Source organism: Neoarius graeffei, chromosome 26 (assembly GCF_027579695.1).
Source record: "Neoarius graeffei isolate fNeoGra1 chromosome 26, fNeoGra1.pri, whole genome shotgun sequence".
Lineage (NCBI taxonomy): Eukaryota > Metazoa > Chordata > Actinopteri > Siluriformes > Ariidae > Neoarius > Neoarius graeffei.
The window spans coordinates 25462203-25484863 of record NC_083594.1 but is presented as its reverse complement, the minus strand read 5'-3'; the positions used below and the strand labels follow the sequence as shown (position 1 = coordinate 25484863).

Below are 22661 nucleotides of genomic sequence, written 5' to 3'. Positions count from 1 at the left end.
GTCACGGGGTGACGTCACCCAGGTCACACGTGACTTTGTTGTTACTATTACTCGACCTGCACGTTCGTGTGATGGATATCCATGTGCTGAAAGCACCGCCTCTGGCGGTCAGTAGAAACGAAATAGAACTAACGTTTAATTTTGTCATTGTTTTCAGGCTGGCCTGAGGCCCATCTGTGAGTTCATGACCTTCAATTTCTCCATGCAAGCCATTGACCAGGTCATCAACTCGGCAGCCAAGACCTACTACATGTCAGCTGGGCTGCAGCCTGTGCCCATTGTGTTCCGAGGTCCCAATGGTGCATCTGCAGGAGTAGCAGCTCAGCACTCACAGTGTTTTGCTGCCTGGTATGGCCACTGTCCTGGGTTAAAGGTCATAAGTCCCTGGAATGCAGAGGATGCCAGGGGGCTCCTTAAATCAGCCATTCGTGATGATAATCCAGGTAAGACGGGCCTTTACACAAGTATTACAGAAAAATGGAATGTGCACAAATTTGATAAACACTCGGAGCTCAACATTAACTTTTAAACCCATTTGCCCTGGGGGGCAAGTAGGGGTAAATTTCCACTTGCCCCCCCCCCCCCCCCCCCCCAAATCTTTACTTTACTCCTATTTTACAAGTACTACTTTTTTTTTTTTAAGGAAAACCATAGAATAGTTGTGAATTGCAACATAAAACGAAGCTCACACATTGAGTTGAAGTTTGGTTATTGATTAAGTTTAGTATTAAGTTTGGTTATTGGTTACTTTTTACTTGTAACGGACAATAATTTTATCCAAAATAATTTTTCCTGTCTTAGTCAATTTATTTCCGTTTCACATGCATGCAGCTGTTGTAAAGTTCAGTGTGTTTGTGTAGAACTCTCTGACTGTAGGTTCATAAGGCAGCTGGGCCATAGAAGGTTCACGCTGCATGCTGCACGCTACACGTTCACGTGAAGAACCGGACCCTGGGCCATTAAACTTCATGCTTGGATGTTCACGTGTTGCGTCTGTTCTACTTTGACCGAGTAACCAACAATATGGACTCTTCGGATGACGACGATTGCCTCATTCTGCTTTTACTGAGACCGAGGAAGAGAAAAAGGAACAGAATTTGGAGCCGAGAACACTTCCTTCTGAGAGAAACCCGTGGTGAATTTCACCGAACATTCTATAATCTGCTTGACAATCCCGATGAAGAACTATTTTTCAATTATACCATTCAATTATATTTTTTCTGAAGTTTTCCCCTGAAAGCATAGTTATCTCCCTAGACCCGTTCTGATTGGCTGGCGCGGCGGTGACCGCATGCATTGACTGGAATTTCCATCTTCACGCCTAGAAAAAAGTGTGCATGTTCATTTCTCGCTTCACGCGTGAAGTGTGCAGCGTGCAACGTGCAACGTGAACGCCGTTCTATGGCCCAGAGCAAGTCATGCTATGTTTGTCCACTTTTCTTTACACGCGTGTAGTGTGTAGCGTGCAGCATGCAGCGTGCAGCGTGAACCTTCTATGGCCCAGCTGCCTTACTTGATAATGTAGAAATCATAAAATAGAAATGTATAACTTTTGTATGAAGATAGGGTGCCAAGACTTTTTTGAACAGTTGTGTGTGTAAAATAAATATAAATATTTCAGCAACTTGTCTTACCATCCATCAAGCCGCCACGCAAGCCAGGCCAGGGGGATTTCGGACGCACGTTCAATAAACTTAAAGTAAATTGCAATATGATCTTCTATCCTTCTAAATATGCAACAACTTTAAATATCCCGTTCAATGGTGTATTCGTGTGTCAATATAAACGAAAAACTTCTATGTTAATTTGTATGTTCTGGTGTGTTCTAATGTGTTATCGTGGTCAAAAACCTATATCGCTCCCGACTGTGACTACCGTTTATACTCAAATGCGCTCACCTGGCAGGCCTCACTTCCTGTCTACCTATTAAGAGTTCCTGGTGGGGTTATGAGTCAAAGTGCTAGCAGGGGGAGGTAATTTCAATAAAATAAAACTAAGAATAAATTGGCCCTTAATTGTTAGCCATCTTGGGGAACAATTATCAAAAGGAGGTCAATTCAAGTTCTAAATCTAATGTCCAAATACATTAGTCTAAGTATAAATCTAAGTACATTATTATGGTGCAAGTCTCGTGTTATCTGTGGTGATCTGCTTCCATCTTCTGCCTCCATAAGTAGGCATAGTTTGCTCACTGGCCTTTCAAGGATGTTCACTTTGGTCTTCACTAAAACACTTCGCACAAGACCTTTTGATCCAGGCAGAGGTTTGACCACTCTGCCCAGCTGCCAGGAGCTTCTAGGAGCAGTTTCGTCAACAATTACAACCAGGTCTCCGGTGGTTAGGTTTCTCCTGGGTCTATTCCATTTGATTTTTTCCTGCATGAGCGGTAAGTATTCTTTTATCCATCTCCGCCAGAAAAGGTCCAATATGTATTGCACTTGTCTCCATCTTCGCTGGGAGTACAAGTCTCCTTTCTGGAAGAGTCCTGGTGGCATGACTGGTTTCGATTTCAACTGGAGAAGATGGTTTGGGGTAAGAGGTTCCAGATCATTTGGGTCACTAGTCACTGTAGTGATGGGTCGGTCATTCATGATGGCCTCAACTTCACATAGTGCTGTTTGGAGAGCCTCGTCATCCAAGAGTTGTTCTTTCAGAACAGAATAAACAATCTTTTTGACGAGACAAATTAACCTTTCCCACACTCCTCTATGATGTGCTCCAGAGGGTGGATTGAGAGACCACTTCACTCCTTCCTTTAGTAGTGCATGTTGGATTTTGGAGTGATCAATTTCCTTCAAAGTCTCTTGTAACTCTCTGTTTGCACCAATGAAGTTTGTGCCACAGTCTGATCTGATGCTTGACACTGGTCTTCTGTGGCAAATGAATCTGCGCAAAGCGTTGATGCACAAGTCCGTGTTCAGGTAGCTCGCCACTTCAAGGTGCACTGCTCGGCAAACAAGACAAGATAACTCCATAGCGTTTTACCTGCGACCGGCCCCACTTTACCTCGATAGGCCCAAAGTAATCTACCCCCACATGGGTGAATGGAGGTTCATCTGGGGTTATGCGGTCCTGTGGGAAATCTGCCATCTTCTGCTGTTCCACCTTGGCTTGATACCTTCGGCAGAAGACGCACCTTTTGATGATTTTCCTAGCCATGGCATTAGCACAAGGTAGCCAGAATCGTTCTCTCAGCTTGGCTAGCATGTGACCTCGTCCTGAGTGACCCACTTGCAGATGGATTTGCTGTAGGATCAGTCTAGAGGTGTGCGAGTTCTTTGGCAGAATTACTGGGTTCTTTAATTCACTTGGTAAGGCCATTTTGTTGAGCCTACCTCCTACTCTCAAGATACCCAGGTCCAGGATTGGGTCCAGTTTGCGAAGTGTGCTGGTTTTGGCACATGACTGTCCTCGCTTGAGTGAGTTGATTTCCTGCTGGAAGGCTTTTCTTTGTTCATAGTAAATAATGCACCCTTCCGCCTCCTGCAGGCCTTCTACAGTAAGTCCAATTTTTGCTTTGAACTTTAAGTCAGTCTGAGTGTTTCTAGTGACGCTACATAGTCTCCATTTTTGCAGGAGTGCCCGAAACTTCAGCATCCAAGCTACGGCTCTTTTGAGTCTATTCCAGTTTGAGTAATACTCAGTAAGCTTGCTTAGTGGGCTCTTTGCTTCTACAATCAGACTATCACTATCGTTTCTTTTTTCACCTCGGGATCATTTGACTCAATGGGTGGAAAATCCTTTAGCACATTTGGCCATTCAGTGTCTGGTTTAGCAAGAAACTCTGGTCCTTGGAACCATCTTTTGGACTTGAGGAAAGCCTCGATACTCAGACCACGTGAAACGTCATCAGACGGATTTTCCTTCGAGCTGATGTGCCGCCACTGGTCTTTGTCTGAAAGCTCACGGATGTCTGAAATCCTGTTGGCCATGTAGGTTTTAAATTTTCTGTTCTCATTCTTTATATATTTCAGCACAGATTCACTGTCTATCCAAAAGGCTGAGGGCTCTAACTCCAATTCTGACCTCAGCAGTCGATCCATCTTGGCTGCAAGTGTTGCTGAGGATGGCTCTAATCTAGGGATAGTTATTTGCTTCAACGGTGTCACTATGGATTTTCCCCAGAACAAGCGTCACATGGATTTCACCTGCTCTGTTGGTCAGTCTAAGGTAGCTGACACTGCCATAGCCATGTTCGCTTGCATCACAAAAGTGATGCATCTGTGCCTTTTCAACTTGGCCAAAGTTCTTGGGCTTTATGCATCTGTCAGTTTTAACTTTGGACAGTTGTTCCAGTTCAGCAAGCCACTTTTTCCAAGGAGTGAGGTAAGTCTCTGATATGCCATCATCCCATCCGCACTTCAGTTTGCAGAGGTCTTGGAGGATCTGCTTTGCTTTTAGGATGAATGGTGCCAAGAATCCTAAAGGATCATAGAGCTGATGACTGATGGGATCCCCCAACGTGTCTGGGGTCTGTCCTGGAGAGCGACTCGGAATATGAAGGTGTCCTTTTCAATGTTCCATTGAATTCCGAGAGCTCTCTCTAATGGCAGCTTCTCTCTGTCCAGGTCCAGTTCTTCGATCTGTTTTGCTTTGTATTCATCAGGAATGGAAGCAAGCACAGAGCGGCTGTTGCAAATCCACTTGGTGAGCTTGAATCCACCCTGAAAGCAGAGGTCTTTGCAAAGGATAATGGCCTGGTCTTCTGTTGCCACAGACTTAAGACAATCATCGACATAAAAGTTACATTTGATGGTCCTGCTCACCTCTTCAGCATACCCATGACCATGGTCATCTGCAGTCTTGCGCAGTGCGAAGTTGGCACATGTTGGAGAGGATATTGCTCCAAATAGGTGGACAGTCATCCAGTACTCCTCTAGGTTCTTTGTGTCGCCACCTGGCCACCACAGAAATCTCAACAGGTCTCGGTCATCCTCATGGACACGGGCTTGGTGAAACATCCCCTCTATGTCTGCCATCATAGCAATGGGTTCTTGGCGGAACCTTAGCAGGATGGTGAGAAGATTTGTCAGGTCAGGTCCTTGAAGTAGTTTATCATTGAGGGATGCTTGTTGGAATGTCGATGAACAATCAAATACCACTCTAAGGGTTTTCTTCCTTTTGTGATACACTGCATGATGTGGGATGTACCACACTTTTTTCCATCTTGCCTCTGAAGCCTGTCCTGTGGCACCGTCTCAGCATAGCCTTTATGGATGATGTCAGTCATAAAGTTCCTGTATTCCGAAGCATAAGTTTGGATCCAATTTGAACTTTCTGATCAGGTTCAGGGCTCGTTGCTTGGCAACGTCACGGTTGTTCGGCATCATGTCTCAGTCACGCAGTGGAAGTGACATAGTAATGTCCGTTCTTGAGCATTACTGAGCTTTTGGCACTCTGCATGAACTTGTGATCTTCAGCAGACATCTGTTTCTTTTCGTCGAATTTCCTCTCAGGAAAAATCATGATTTGTACTGCTGTACCAGTAGATCCTTCAACTCTGTCACAGAGATGTGGTTTGCGGTTAAAGTCGGCAATCTTAGGAACTTTTCAGCAGTGCAAGAATTGAGTGGTCGATTGATCACCCATCCAAACACTGTCTTGACTGCATAAGGTCCGCTGTCTTCGGCATTGACAATCTGCCATGGTTCAAGGGCTTTTGGAACATTCGATCCTATAAGGAGGTCAATGTCTGTGTCAATTTCATTCAGCTTGACTTCTTTCAAGTATGGCCAGTTTGAGATGTCCTTCTGAGTAGCAACGTTCTCTTTGGTCACTGGGATGGCACCTTGCGTGTAGACCTTAGGGAGTTTTACGAAGGTGTTCCCTTCCAGGTTGCCTATTTCCAGTCCAGAAAGCTCATAACTTGAGACAGTCTTGATCTGCCCCATCGTCCATAGGAGAATCTCAGTCTTGCGGCCTCTAGCGTTCAACTGTCTTCTCAGTCTCTCCGTACAGAACGTCCCTGAGCTGCCTGGATCCAGAAAGGCGTAGGTCAGCACAGACTTTCTTCCCTTTGTGGCTTTTACTTGCACTGGCACAATTGACAGAGCACAGTCTTTGCCGGCCCCAGTTACTCCACCAGCTTTGAGGGTAACATGACCGCTGTTGATGGAGGTCTCCTTCTGTTTTACTGGTTCAATCGGCTTCACTTTGTCTAAATGCAAGATGGTGGGGTGTCTACCTTGACATTTCTCACAAGTCATCCTCCTTTTGCAATCTTTGCTCATGTGTCCTCTCAAAAGACATCCAAAACAGAAGCCTTTGTTTTTCAGAAACTCTACTGTGGCGACATGTGGCCGTGTCTTCAACTTCTGGCAATCCTTTAGGTGATGTTTGCCTTCACAGAATGTGCAGATGACACAGGAGTCAGATATATTTTGACATTTAAATATGGGATCTTTTGAACATGTTCTAATGTTGCAATCATCAATCAACACTGCTACTGTTGTAGCAAAGCTACTGCCCTTGCTCCTAAGTGAGTTTGGCTGTTTGGCTGCGGTCTTGGTCTTGAAGTCTTGAATGTCACCAAACAGAGGGTCCAGGAGAATCTTGGCCTGCTTTTCCATAAAGACTACAAGGTTATGGAAACAGGCTCTGTGACCTGTTCTTTCCAAGATATCACATGCAGTGGATCTCCACTTCTCTTTCAGCTTGTAGGGCAATTTATTAATGATCAGTTTCATGTTGAATGGTAGATCTAACTCTTCCATGATCTTTAGGTTTTGCATTGTATTGCAGCAGCCTCTAAGATACAGTGCATAGCTCTGTAGTGCCTTACCATCATCGGACTTGATGCCTGTCCACTTCAAGGCTTTATCCATGTATGCCATTGTAATTTTTAAGTCATCTCCAAAGTTCTCCTGTAGGAGTCATTTAGCCTCATGATATCCTCTTGAAGGATCCATATGGAAGCAGCTTCGGACGAGTTCTCTGGGTTGGCCTGTCGTATACTGCTCGAGATAATACAGGCGAACTTGATTGTTTGCTGTTTTGTCTTCAATGCTGTATTCAAAGGCACGCATGAATGTTTTGAAACTTAATGGATCACCATGAAAAGCTGGTATTTCTCTAATAGGTAATAGTGCTTGTTTATGTTGTAGTACAAGTAAATCAACAATGTCATTCTGTCTTTGCATGACAGAAGACAAACCGTCATAGTCTGGTCTTGACTCCAGTATAAATGGGCTTTGGACCACTTTCCCTTGGCGGGATCTTCTCCTGCTTGAACTTTAAAGAGATTGGTGTCTTTGTGGCTGTGACGGACTGCTTTGGAGTTGAGACTGGACGCTTGGGGATTACCTGCGGTTGCTTTGTGATTGTAACAACTCTAGCAAGTCTAGGCTGTTGTAGAATTGTTTGCAGCGGTGTTTTAGGAACTGTAGATATTCTAGCAAACCCCACAGTTGACTGCTGTAGTCTTGATGTCTGTAAAGATGGTCTATGGCTTTCTAAGTAGTTCATGCCATCTTCAGACCTTCCTGACTGCTCATCAAAGCTTTCCAGGACCTTTTATCTTGGCATCTGATGCTGCAATTTCTGCTTCGAGTTGGGTGTTTTCAATCTTTGAGTCTAAAAGCAATCTCTGTTGCTCAAGTGCATGCTTAGCGTGCAATGCTTCCCTATATGACAACAGTGCAGCTTGCTCAGCAAGAGCCTTCCTATGCGCAGAGCTCACTGAAGATGATTTTAGATCTACTAACATGAGATGCTATCATTTGGATGGATCAAATCTTGTGGATCTGTTGACTCTGGTGGATCTAATGCAGCCTCTGGTTCAACAGACTCTTGTTCTTCTACAGGCAATTCCTGTTCCTCTAATTCACCTTGCTGTGCCATTAATTCCTCCCAATCCTGTTCCTCTACTAGGAAATCTTGAAATGGTTCCATCCTAGGTTCATACCATTCAGCTTTGTCTTTTCTTTTCCTCTTCAGGTAATACATTTTGCACGGCATCATGAGCATTCTTAAATTCTTCACAAAGTGATTGGAAAATAACAAAATGTTTCACAGCATCAATATCAGAGAAGCCTACTAGTACGGATTGGCCATATTTTGTACGGAAAAGTTACGTAAATACAATGTTACGGCAAACAGTGTTATTCTGTACGGAATTATTATAAAGTCTTAAATTCCACTGAGTTGTTTTTAAATGGCCAAGCGACTTTTTCAATCCATGCGCGATTCACGGCTATTTATTTTTACGACAACGACACATGCTGTGTGTGACATGCGCAGATTCCGCACATGCTGTGTGTGACATGCGCAGATTCCACACATTTGCTCGCACTATTTTCGATACGGTAGAATGGCCGTGCATTACACCCAGTCAAAAGGGCAATGGATATGCGCACTGCAAACTGTGTAGAACTGACATTAACATCACTCATGGTGGTCGCGATGACTGCACGCGGCATGTCAACTACAAAAAAAAACATATGGAGTATGCTGAAATGGCGAGTCAGGCGGAAAGTAAATCTGGGGGTATCCAGCAGTTTTTTACGAAATCTGTGGATGAAAAGACACGGAACGTGACGCGTGCTGAAGCGGTGATGGTTGACCTATGCTTGGAGTTGAACTTGCCAATTAGTGCCATGAAATGTGAGTTAAACTTATTCAGTTTCTTTTTACATGTATGATTTTTATTCACTGAAATATCAAACACTGGCTGTACTTCTTTAATTCAAAGTCTTTTCAGTGTTGCAAGTACAAATGTACATGTAGTATGATCAAAAACAGAATTTTATGATTAGTGTTGTTGGGATTGTGGCAAAAAATTGATCATTCCACTGTTTTAAATACAATTATAAATGTCATTTTATTCAGTGTCTCTTCTGAAGCATTATGCTGAAGTATTTATATATTGGGACATTAAGATAACAATGTCGGACTCTCTTTGGCATGAAATAAGAAATTTTTTTAAAATTTTATTAGAATCCGTAAACAGGTAGAACATTTTGCCAGGCAATATAATATAATACTTTTGAGGAGTTACATTCAATACCAATGATTGGTAGTCAACCGTAACGTCTGCAAACAGGGAACACTATTGTATTTATAAAAATGTGATATATTGTATGCTCTAGAACAGTGGTTCTCAAACTTTTTTCACCAAGTACCACCTCAGAAAATACTTGGCTCTCCAAGTACCACCATAATGACCAACATTAAAATACAGTAGCGTAGTAGGTCTAAGTATTCATTAAAAACAAGGCGGAGGTTTTATTTAACAAGTATATTTAATATTGTTGGCCACTGTAACATTACGCACAGTACTTTGAACAGTAACACTGTGTTTAAATATAGGAAAATAAAACACTGTCCTTAAATAATGAATCAAATAAAATTAATTGCACATAAGTTTAACACTCTGGCAGCTTTCTCTCCACACATGATACGTGTCATCTCTTTGGCTAATGGTAAATACAGCAGTTCCCCGATTGTGTGCGGCTTACCGGCTCTGGCGATCAGGAGGCTGGCACGATATGAAGCTTCCTGTGCTTTGGCTACGGGTGTACCATAGGACAAAATGGTGGACTTGGACTGCTTCAGTTCATCACGTTTTCATAAAAAAAATCCATTGGTTTGTCCTTTAGTGCTGTGTGTTTGGTTGTAAGATGCCATTTGAGATGCGATGGTTTCATGGACTCATTGCTCAGAACGTCCCTGCATACAACACACTGCGGCCTGAGCAGCTCCTCTGTCCCGCTCCGAATGAATCCCAGTTTTATGTATTTTTCGTCATACTTCTTCCTTACTGGTTTCTGCCGTTTCCTAGCAGTTCTGGGGCTGTTTTTGCCACTGTCATTAGCATCTGCGCTCGGCTCACACGTCCTCTTCAGTTCTCCCTCTCTCCTGATCCACGCTCCCATTCGCGGATTTAAGCCACGACAGTAGTTTTGTCGTACTCGTCATAATTAGCAAAGCCACCTCCACCTTTTCCCATCACAGCCTAGTCTACCAGTGGCAGATAACCGTCTGTCAGCGGAACCGCCGGGAATGCGTACGTATGGCTACCCAGAAGCACTTGCAAACTTTATTAAATTCATTTGTATTTCCTTTCATTTTCTTGTCATCGGTTGATAAGATATTTTCATCCATTCGGATATTATGGATAGTATTTCGCTTGTTTTTTTACATTTATATTTAATTAAGTGATTCTTTGGCGTACCACTAGAATGGAGCCCGCGTACCACTAGTGGTACGCGTACCACAGTTTGAGAATCTCTGCTCTAGAAATTTGTTGAGTGGAAATTCAGTTGAGATGGCTGCTCGTTTTTTGTTTATTCAATTCACACAAAACAGTACTTTTTTAATCATTTAAATGTTAAACATATTGGTTTATATACCTCTTTATAATAGAAATGCGCTTAAATTAATGTTACTGAAAGTCATTCCAAAATACTGAAAAATGTTTTCAAGAATACTGAAATTCAAAATTTGGGGTAGGCATCTTTGCAATATCCTTTTCTTGCATTTTTTTAAGTTCATTCATTTTGCGTGTACATGTTGCTAATTTGCCTTTTCTGACCTTCTTTAGTTCCTTAATATGCTCATCCATTTCAACAGATTGAGTACCATCCATAGTGGCCATTAATAACACTACGTTCACACTGCAAGGCTTAATGCTCAATTCCGATTTTTTTTGTCAAATCCGATTTTTTTGTGAGGTCGTTCACATTAACAAATATATGCGACTTGTATGTGATCCTCAGTATGAATGAAAAGCGACCTAAAAGTGTTCCGCATGCGCATTGCAGGATACGACGACGTCACACGCAGTGAGCATGGCCAGTGTTTACGGAAGTAACCTAAAGTTTCCTGTGTATGACAGTAGCCAGCATGGAGTACCTGGCGATGATGCAGTTGTTGCGACGGAGCCAGAACATGCACAATAGCCTGATGTTAAGGAGGAGGTTGAGAAGGAAGAGGGCAAGGGTTTTGGCTCAGGCGTTCTGCGGGGTAGTGACTGCAACCTCCGTTCAAAGGAACATCAAAGCCATGTTGTTGTAACTTTTTTTGAGAGACCCGCCGCCTACTTCAGCGCAGAATAGTGACGTTTGTGGCTTGTTGATGACGTGCAAGTCGGATGAATGCGACCTGGCGGTTCAGACTGAAGTCGCATATGAAAAGATCGGATAGGAATCGGAATTAGGACCACATATCCAAACGGCCTGGGTCGGATTTGAAAAAAATCGGATCTGTGTCGTTCATATTGTCAATAAAAGATCGGATACAGGTCTCATATGGGCGAAAAAATCGGATTTGAGTCACTTCAGCCTGCAGTGTGAACGTAGTGTAATTGAAGGCTTGAATGATGCTGTTTAATAGGCCTTTTAAATGCAGCGTGATTCACACAATTCAAACAAATAAAAGTTCCACTGAGCCTAAACGTTTTTTAAACCGTAGGCTATTAAATCAACTATTCCTCACTCAATAAACAGGTTTGTTTCATTCACGCTCGGATGCATGAGCTTCAAAGGCTATATTTAAGCGCTACAACCAAGCACTTCACTGTCATGACAAAATAGGAAATAACGCAAGAGCACAATGCTATATTGTTGCAGTCTCAGCGTTCAAATGTTTCAAGTCAAAGCACACTACACTATCAAACTTTCTCGACGTTTATCAAGCACTCAGTCGACGTTTATCAAGCACTCAGTCAACGTTATGCTTGTCCAAATAAAACAGTCTGAGTTCGGGTGGGTTATCGCGTTACTCACAACCTTGCGAGAGTTTTCACCATCTGCCGCCTTCTCCAAGGCAGCAGGTGTCCTGATAACAATGTTGAATCCGCGTGGTTTATCCTCTGGTGTGGTTAATCCAATACAGAATGCTTTCGTAATCCTTGACAAAGTTTTTTGACTTTATTTCAGCAACTTGTCTTACCATCCATCAAGCCGCCGCGCAAGCCAGGCCAGGGGGATTTCAGACGCACATTCAATAAACTTAAACTAAATTGCAAAGAAAGTAGGATCTTCTATCCTTCTAAATATGCAACAACTTAAATATCCCATTCAATGGTGTATGCGTGTGTCAATGTAAATGTAAACAAAAAACTTCTATGTTAATTTGTATGTTCGGGTGTGTTCTAATGCGTTATCCTGTGTTATCGTGGTTAAAAAAAACTATATCGCTCCCGACTGTGGCTAGCGTTTCTACTCAAATGCGCTCATCTGGCAGGCCTCACTTCCTGTCTACCTATTAAGAGTTCCTGGTGGGGTCATGAGTCAAAGTAAAAGTGCTAGCAGGGGGAGGTAATTTTCAATAAAATAAAACACTTGCCAAAATTTGTTCATGTATGAATTTTACTTCTGTCAAAAATAACACAAAGTAGTTACCATTGTTCATGACTAATGTGCGTTTATTTCAAGACCCGAGTATTTTGATACTGTTTTTTTTTGCACACTTTACAAATTGGTATTTGCTGTTCCACGTCCTCCTCGCGATATCCAAAAAAATGCCAGATGACTGACCCCTTACTAGTTCTTTTAGGAACCAATTCGTCCACTTCCATTTTTAATTTGTCGCTGAAATTGACAGAGCTTACACGGTAGCCTATGCAACACCAGCGATTGCACGAACTGAGTCAGCGCTGTAAACCGAACTAGGAAATCTTCCTGCAAGTTCCTTTCAGCACCAAGATGTCACCCAGGATTGGTTGGCGAGTGTGTGACTTTTTTTTTTTAAACCCTTAGGCAGTAACGTGAGAGGCTGCCTGAGGGACGGGGAGAAAACCATCAGAAGAGGTTTTAAAAAACGCAACAAACACGAAACAAACGCAAGTCGGCAGATGACCTTAAAATACTCGATAGTTACAATATAATAATTATATGTATCTCACACAGAATTTTCGGAGATGTATCGAGTATATTCGATATATCGCACAGCCCTAGTCTGAATCTTCGCTTCATATGTATTTTTTTATTTTCAACTAGCCAGCCGGGCTGGCTAGTGACAGGAATTACCCGCCAAATGACAAATCAAGTCACCTCGGGCGACCGGACCACCGCGAATCTAGGTTTAAAAAAAAAAAAAAAAAGCGCTGCGTCATGACAGACAGGATAATGTTTGAGTTTAAAATTATGGTTTAGTGTGTAGGCTGTGGGTGTTTTTATACAGACCTGGCAACCTGTAACTGAATCAGTGCAGCTGGTCTGTTATGACGCAGCGTGCCCCCCCCCCCCCCCCCCAAATAAACCTAGAGCTGGATGATATAACAAAAAAAAAAGAGAGAGAAATATTTTGCACAGGACTGTGTTCCTCTGAGAACAGAAACAAAGCTCCAGCTCTCTGCTCTTAATCTGTTCTGTTCTTTCAGGATCTGTCACATGTCACTGCTTGTTGAGGGCTTTTTTTTTTTTTTTTTAAATGCCCCAATTGTTTGAGAACAATCTGGGTTTTCTGTGTTGAATAAGAGAGCTGCTTCACCTGTAAGAAAATTGAACGCTTTTTTTCATGAAGGAGCTAACTCGAATGTGAGCAGAAAAAAAAAACAAGATTCTTAAGCAAATTCTTCCATACTCACTTCTAACTTTCTTTTTTGTAAAATACATTTTAAATGCAATCATGAATTTCTTTGGAGTTTTCAGGCTTAGGTCCTCTCCTTGTATTCTTTAACCACTCATTTCCCCGTTGTTCTTGAAGCATTTGCTTCTATTTAACGTTTTTCTTGATGGCAGGGAGACAGTAATGCCTTTTCATTTCTCTGTTTGAACAAGCAAAAACAACGCAAAAATTAACCATATTGAAGACAGATTAAGCCTTGCTTGCATAAAAGACGGTGTCTGACCCCAGCTGTAATTATCACATTATGTGTGACGTCATGCACAAGGGTACGCATAACAGTATTGCGCACCATACTACAACAGTGGGGGTATATAAAATAACTTGCAAAGCAGTAAATGAAACCAAGACTAAGAAAACAGCCAAGACATAATGTCGGATATGTAGTGTTCCTTTTAGGAACTGAAATAAAAGATCAAAAAGCCTAATTTTTGTGGTGCCAGTTTGTAATATATGCTCATTCCAACTTGCCTGGTCGGGCATGTTGGGGACACATCCCACTTGCCCGAATGCATGTTTCACTTGCCCCGGGCAATTGGGCAGTCCTTAAAGTGCCTTGGTTCAGCCTATTCCTTTTTCGGGTACAGAATTTAAATTTTTTTGTGAGAAAACGTTTAGTGCAAGCATAAATTCTTTGTCAGCTGAGTGCACAAAATTTTAAGTTTTGTACTGCAGATTGTAACCGAAATAAACCATTCATTCAAAGTGCATATCCTGGACCAATTTCGTGTTTTTATATATCTTTTTTTTTTTTATTTTTTTTTTTTTTTAAAATATGAAAGTATGTCCCTTTACACACTCATCCAGAAGGGTAATTTTGCACAAGGCCATCTGTCTACAGCAGAAAAAAATAAAATAAAACGCATCTGGAAAAATCCCAAGGGAGTCTGGAGCCAGATTCGTGATGTCACGTGCGGAACCGCCAGCAGGCTGAGAGAGCTTGCATGGATTCAGTGCACAGTCTGTGTAGACCAAGTTTAGCAGCTAGTGATTTTGCATTGAGAAATGGAATTGTTGCCTGCGCTTTTAAACCCATGGATTCATCTATCAATGCTCATCTATCGTTACATAATATTTTTTCTAATTACTATTATGTAATTTATATATTTCTTCATTTAGAAGAGTACTGGCTACTGTAGGAGAAGGATTTCATAAGCTACACACATGGAATCAGCTAAGCAGGGTTGTATATACATTTAATGTGTTTGACAGGTCCCAGGATCTCAAGCCCTGACACGCATATCCCTTGATACATGTGAAGTGTGTTATTGCCCAGCGCTTTCGTGTTTACTTTTGTATGTCTCAATAAATAACATTATCCGTTTACCACACAAACACAGGAACACCACCTAATTTAGAGTATAGTCTCTTATTTCTTACCCTGGCAACAGTCAACTTGTGAATCGCCGATTTTCTTGGTCTTTTTCTCGGCTCTGCTTTGGTCCTCGGCTTCCGGGTGCCTCACACGAAGCACTCCCATTTTTCTCTCATTGTCTGGTCTTTTGGAAAACGATGAGTACTAATCCCATCAAGATTGGTGTTGCGATACATCTGTTAACCATTTTAATAATTACGTGATAACGTTGAAGAAATTTGCAGAAAACCACCAGGTTGTTTTCTCATAAACCAGCGCTGACGTAGGATTCAGAAGGAGGCGTCCCGCACGTGACGTCACTAAAATCAATGTTTGCCGGGAAATCCAAATGCCAAGTTTTTTCAGAGGCAGACGAATTTGCCTCAAATGGCTTGATTTCAACTGAATTTTTCTGGTATTGTACAAGGTAAAAAAAAAATTGCACAAAAAGCAAAATGTGACAGATATTTGACCAAAGTTTAATATAAAATAGGAGAATTACATTGATCTTGCTCCTGAATTTACCTGTGATATGCAGTTTAATGTCAAGCCCTGATACTGCTCTAAAATACTCAATCCAACTTGATCTGACCAGCTGCTAAAATACAAGCTGAGTATGTCAAGCTATTGACTTTTATTTTCCAGCTTTCCTGTTCCCTGATTAAACTCAATAATAAAGGTTTGAGATTTTCTACTTGCCTTGCTCTTGTGGTGTTTTCTTGAAACAATCTAAGATGCTACATTAGTAGCTGCTACTCTCACATTTTTCCCCAAGCCTCTGCACTTACTAGACAGTGTTGTGTTTTTAGTAGCTGGTAGGTTGAACCAAGCTGTTTTTTTTTAAATATAATCACAAAGACCATAAGTTAGTTTAACATTGGGTGATCTGGAATATTTGTAATGCTTTACAATAATGTTTGATCTACTGTCTGGCCAGAAACTGTGTTTTATAAAGCCTCTTTCATTGGTGTCCTTGGCAAAACTTCATGGCAGCACATTTGTTTATTAACTTTGTCAGCATTTTATTGTGTTTAAATTTGCTTGCTGAGAAGCCAGTGTGAGCAAAACTCTGTTGAATCTTGTGGAGGCAGTTTATAACCTTACTTATTTTCTTGTCTGACTTTCCCAAAAGTTAGCAGTATCTTTATCTCTCCACTTTTGGAAAGGTTTCTATTAGTTTATGAATCCGATTCAGGTTTATTGGCAAGTATATTGACGCACACAAGAAATTTGGTTCTGGCAGTTGGGGTCTCTAGTGATTATAGGAAAAAGGTGTCTATATATACTGCAGCCCTGTTATAACGATCTCCTTGGGGGATGTCCAAGTTGTTCGTTATACTGAAATGGACCTGCTTGTCACACCAAATGCTCACTCTTGCATAAAGCAAAACCAACTGTGTTTAATTTATATTTACGCTTAATTCACTTAGATATGTACGAAGAAAAATGTGACTTATTTCCTTTACTATGCCTCCTGTAAAGGAGGCGGATGGACAGATGCAATTAGTGTTTATTTACAAACGGGCAGGCAAACGGATCCAAAACATAATCTGAAAGCAGAGTATAGAAATGGGTAAGGATTATGAGAAGCACAAACAGAATAGCTGAGGCAAGAATGAAAGGCAGAATTCAAATGTTCAAAACCAGAAGGGCAATACAGAGACATAAGGTACAGTATGTATGCTTCACAAAGTCTGTCTGTTTTCAGAGTCCTTATAAGCACACACTATGATTGTGCTCTGATCAGCAACAGGTGCATGGCAGTTAGTCCTCATGAGCTTGAGTGCAGTATGCGCATGAATAGCAGTTCGAGGCGAGCCATTACACGTGACAATGTCATAAAAATAATGTGGATAATGTAAATTTCCAGTAAGTAAAAGTACAATACTAGTGTCCCATCAGTTTTACTTGCCAAAGAAACTTGTAATCCTGGACTGCCTTAATTTTAGGCACGTTCTCATCACAAATTTCTCCTTCTGAGTCATTACTAGAGTTCATTGACTAAGTTAAAGGATCATGAACAGAGGTGATTTCTTTGTTTATTATGGAAATGGAGGTTACAAGTGTATCGTCAATGTCCACTCACTAACCCACTAGGGGTAATTCCGCCCCAAATCACCAGATTTAGAAAAATGTTCGTCACTGACCATCTCAGATTTGCTTCATACTTTCTGGAAATATTGTCAGTGTCTCGTCTCGTCGTCTTCCGCTTATCTGGGGCTGGGTCACGGAGGCAGCAGTCTGAGCATGGAAGCCCAAACTTCCCTTTCCCAAGACACCTTGGCCAGCTCCTCGGGAAGAACACCGAGGCGTTCCCAGGCCAGCCGAGAGACATAGTCCCTCCAGCGTGTCCTGGGTCTTCCCCAGGGCCTCCTCCCGGGGGGACATGCTTGGAACATCTCCCCAGGGAGGCGTCCAGGAGGCATCCGAAAGAGATGCCCGAGCCACCTCAGCCGATTCCTCTCGATGTGGAGGAGCAGCGGCTCTACTTTGAGCTCCTCCCAAGTGACTGTGCTTCTCACCCTATCTCTAAGGGAGCGCCCAGCCACCCTGCGAAGGAAACTCATTTCGGCCGCTTGTATCCGCGATCTTGTTCTTTCGGTCATTACCCAAAGCTCATGACCATAGGTGAGAGTCGGAACGTAGATCGACCGGTAAATCGAGAGCTTCACCTTTTGGCTCAGCTCCTTCACCACCAACAGACCGGTAAAGCGACCGCATCACTGCAGAGGCTGCACCGATCCGCCTGTCGACCTCACGCTCTGTCTTCCCTCACTCGTGAACAAGATCCCAAGATACTTAAACTCCTCCACTTGAGGCAGGACTTCTCCACCAACCTGGAGAGGGCAAGCCACCCTTTTCCGGTCGAGAACCATGGCCTCGGACTTGGAGGTGCTGATTCTCATCCCAGCCGCTTCACACTCTGCTGCAAACCACCCCAGTGCATGCTGAAGGTCCTGGTTTGAAGAAGCCAACAGGACATCGTCATCCGCAAAAAGCAGAGATGAAATCCTGTGGTTCCCAAAAAGGATTCCTTCCGGCCCCTGGCTGTGCCTAGAAATTCTGTCCATAAAAATTATGAACAGAACCAGTGACAAAGGGCAGCCCTGCCGGAGTCCAACATGCACTGGGAACATGTCTGACCTACTGTCGGCAATGCGAACCAGACTCCTGCTCCGTTCGTACAGGGACCGGACAGCCCTTAGCAAAGAGCCCCGAACCTTCCGCGCGCTGGAGGACGGCCCGGCAAAGGTCCGCGTAGGCCAGCCGGCGGTCGGCGGGGAGTTATAGCGCGGCCAGCTGCGCCTCTCCCGTCAGGAGGGGGAGGAGGCGCGCCGCGTGCTGCTCCATCGGCCACCCCGAGGCTTCGGCGACCTGCTCGAACAATGTGAGAAACGCCTCGGGGTCATCCTGCAGGCCCATCTTGGTCACGGTGAGGGGAGACGGGCCCGCGGCCGGGGCGCTGGTGGACCCCGCCGACGCGAGGAGATGCCGGAACGCCTCGCGATCTTCCTGCTGGGCCAGCACCAGGGCTTCGAAGCGCCGCTCTTGCTCCTTTCGGAGCGTGACGAGCGCCTGGTGCTGGCTTTGCTGAGCCGTGGCGAGGGCGTGGACCAGGTCCGCGAACGGGGAGGATTCCATGGGGCTGCGAGGTTGGTGCTCCACCTTGTCCCGGGTTTTGGCACCACTGTAGAGCTATCTGAAGTGTGGGTGGAGCACAGAGGACGGCAGGACAACGCTTCAGATGCAAATAGGCTTTTTATTGCCAGACTTTTCAGTATAACCGCCAGTTTTAATCTGATAGCGAAACATGCACACACACTGTGTTCTTGTCCCGGGATGAGCTCTCCTCTGCCTCCTTAAATAGGGCGTGGTTACTGGGAAAACGCACAAAACACAGGTTAATTACCGTCAGGTGTAGTGATTCTGCCACTCACCTTCCCTGGCTCCGCCCTCCTGTCACAGACCGGCACTTGACCACGCCCCCGCTGCCACAATGTGTTTTTTAAAAAATAATTTTTTTCTATCAATACCTAGCCATGACCTTGAAATCAGATCCATTGATGATAACAGTCACAAATAGTGTTCAGTGTTCGTTGTTACAGCCAAACACAATACACCGATTAGGCATTTTGTATCACAGAATATTAATACATCATTTCATAGTGTTTTGAGTGTTCAAAACTATCCACAAACTGAATAAATCCGCAATGTAAACAACTCTGGTAAACGCACGCTATAGAGAAAACATGGCGACAGGCCAGTATCACCCAAGGGAGGTTACTGGTATGACATCACACATAAGTTGACCTAGTTAACGGCTGGCTGCCTAAATTTGGCTGTGCGCGTCAACTTTAAATGCTTGTAGCGGGCGCATCGTGACACTGAGATCGCGGGAAACCGAGGGGCTTGAATAACCCACCAAACCCGACATTTTGACACATGATATAGCCTGATTGCTGAAATTACCGCACGACGCCTTTAAAGGTTTTACCATATGTATGCCATTTACATCCCCAGCTGAAAAAGGTAATTTACTTCAGTGATTGATCAGTAGCCCAATACAAAAACTATAAAAATTTCACAAATCTAATAAAGCATGCAGATGATTTTGGACTTTTGGCAGAATGGCATTTCTTTGCCACTTCTCATGGTAAATCACCCTGTGATTGTATTGGAGGCACTGTAAAGCAGTCAGCAGCTCGAGCTAGCTTACAGGCAGCCACGAATGATCACACACTAACCCCATCTGATCTGTTTTTGTGGGCAGAAAAACATATCAAGAACATCCATTTCATCTGGGTTGGTACAGGGGAAGTTATGGAGAGTGGAAAAGCATTGGAGACTAGATTTTCAAGGTCAGCTACTATTCCTGGAACAAGAGAGAACCACTCATTCGTTCCAATCATGTCCAACCAGCTGCAGGTCAGCAGGGTGTCAGGTGGTCCTAGTTTCATTGTGGATATGAGTGGGAATTGGCCACAAGTAATGCATAAAACCCCTGTTAAATCAGCAGTCTCTCTGGCAGATACAATTCCTGGTAGTATATGGAAGGTGCCACAATCCAAGTTGTGAAAGAGGTTAAATTCCTTCGTTTGATACTTGACAATAAACTATCCTTTATTCCACATATAAAGACTCTTAAAAAGAGATGTTTTAAATCTTTGGTCATTTTAAAGGTACTGGCAAAGACAAAGTGGGGGGCAGAGTGGACTATACTGCTACGCCTGTATAGAGCACTTGTAAGATCCCGTTTGGATTATGGCAGTATTGTCTATGGATCAGCAAGACAATCTTACATTATGATGCTGGATACTGTTCACCACCAAGGTTTAAGACTGGTCCTAGGGGCCTTTAGAACCTCTCCAGTGCAGAGTCTTTATGTAGAAGCAAGAGAACCATCCCTTAAATTGCGACGCTTGAAACTTGCACTTCAATATGCAGTCAAAATCAAAGGGAACAGAGATAACCCGGCATACCCCACTGTCTTTCAGCCACAGTATTTGGACTTTTATGAAGCCAGACCGCGGACTATCAGACCTTTCGGATTAAGAATTAAACCTTTCCTTCAGGATCTGAATATTGATCTGGATGGACTAATATCCTCTTCCCTTTGTTCCATTCCTCCTTGGACTTTGAGAAAACCTGTAATTGTGCAGGACCTGAGTCACAGAAAGAAAGCTAACACACACCCAAACGAGTACCAGAGTTGCTTCCTCGATGTAAGACAGCGCTTCCCTTTGCACACTCCGATCTATACTGATGGCTCAAAAACTGATACCTGTGTGTCCTCAGCAATGGTAGTCGCCTCTAATCAGTGTGGAATACGCATCCCAAGTCTGTGCTCAATTTTTACAGCCGAAGCCCAAGCCTTGCTCTTAAGTCTTGAATACATTGAAGAGTCCAAACTGCAAAAAGCCTTGATTTGTACAGATTCTAGATCATGCCTACAGGCATTGGAGTTCTTAAAGAATGACCACCCTCTTATTGTCAACATACTTGAAAAAGTGGAATACTTAACTAAAATCAATATGGACATTATTTTTTGTTGGGTCCCTGGCCATGTGGGTTTGACTGGTAATGAAAAAGCAGATAATGCTGCTAAAGGAGCCCTGAATGAAGAGATTTCTGAATGCCAAATCCCTGTCTCTGATATCAGACCTGTTCTTTCTTCCTACATAAATGACAGATGGCAAGCCGATTGGACTAACTGTGTTGGCAACAAGCTGAAAGAAATATGCACTAATGTGAAACAAGTGACTATTCAATCTTTTTCATGTAGACATGACCAAGTTGTCTACACAAGGGGTAGAATTGGACACTCTAGACTAACACATGGTTTTCTGTTAACTGGAGGTGAACCTCCACTTTGCGATCTTTGTGGTGATCTATCAATTAAGCACATTTTGTCTTGCCCTGCTTTTAGAATACAAAGGCAGAAGTTTTTTAAAGAAAGCACAATGCTAGATATTTTTAATAAGGTTTCACCGTTAAAGGTTTTAAACTTTTTGAAGTGCATTGATGTGTACAAACGTATTTGATGTATTTATTTATTTATTTTATTATTGGTTTTAATTTTATGTGATATTTATTACCTGTATTGGCCATGAAATAGCCATAGATGCTTAAATGGCAATAAATGTAAATAAACAAACAATTCCTGGTAAATATGTTGTATATTTGTATGACAGACAGTGGTGGATAGGCAACATTCGTGCATTATCAGAGGAGGAACAAGATGTACAAGTAACATTTATGCATCCTCATGGTCCCCCTCAGACTTACAGCTGGCCCAGGAGAGAGGATAACTGTTGGGTCCCTCTGGTGCATGTTATGAAAATCATTGATGCCCCAGTTGCATCAACTGGCAGGCAGTATAAACTTCCATCTAATGTGGAAAAGCAAATCAATACACTGTTTAAGCTCTTCAAATAAAGTATTTTTAAGGTTATTTTTCCTACACTGTAGGTTTGTAATTGTATTGTAATATGCCTTAAAACAGCATTTCCGTCTATCGTAAAACATGCCATACTTGATACCTTAATATTTATAGTTTGGTTTAGGGTACCAACTTCATATTTTGTGCATTTGCTAAACAGAACAAGCTCTTTCCAGTGGTATAATTGTTTTTATGGTAGACCTTGTCATACATTTGCAATATGCATTTGAATTATAGGTGCAAAATTTTATACATATTTTATTTTTAAAGCCTAATAAACCAGAAAGTTTTATTTCTTTTGAACACATACCTAGTTGCCTAAAGAGTACTGTAATGTGAGTAATAAATAAAATTTGAAAGATCTGGTGTGCTTTTAATTTGGAGATATGGGGCATCAAAGTTGCTCCAAAGCACGATAGAAGACATTTTTTTAATGATTTTCAGGAAGCCATAACTTGGCAAAATATTGAACTGTGAACTTTCTATTTTAGTATTTAAATGCGTCTGGCACTGAAGAACAATCCTTGAAAATTTCATGTATCTTGCATGAATAGTTTAAAAGTAATGACTTATGGAAGTTAGGTCCGTTTTCTGTAGCACGCGTTTCAGCAATGAAATTGGGGCCAAGCCCCTTTTTTTTAAAGCTCCTATATCTCAAACTAATGAAGGTACAAACCGAAAATTTTGTACACTATTTATTGGGCACACTGACAATATTTCCAGAAAGTATGAAGCAAATCTGAGATGGTCAGTGGCGAGGCCTCTGGGGATTTCATATGGATTGACCCCTATGTTTTCTAA

At 42.6% G+C, this 22661-nt stretch overlaps 1 protein-coding gene across 1 annotated transcript in view; it reads left to right on the top strand.

The window, feature by feature from the left end:
- Nucleotides 1-22661, top strand: part of pdhb (pyruvate dehydrogenase E1 subunit beta) — a 50224-nt gene that overhangs the window by 19800 nt on the left and 7763 nt on the right. The window contains exon 6 of the mRNA XM_060910567.1: nucleotides 158-443. Within this exon, the coding sequence (XP_060766550.1) occupies nucleotides 158-443 (286 nt within the window). The remainder of the gene's footprint in view (nucleotides 1-157; nucleotides 444-22661) is intronic.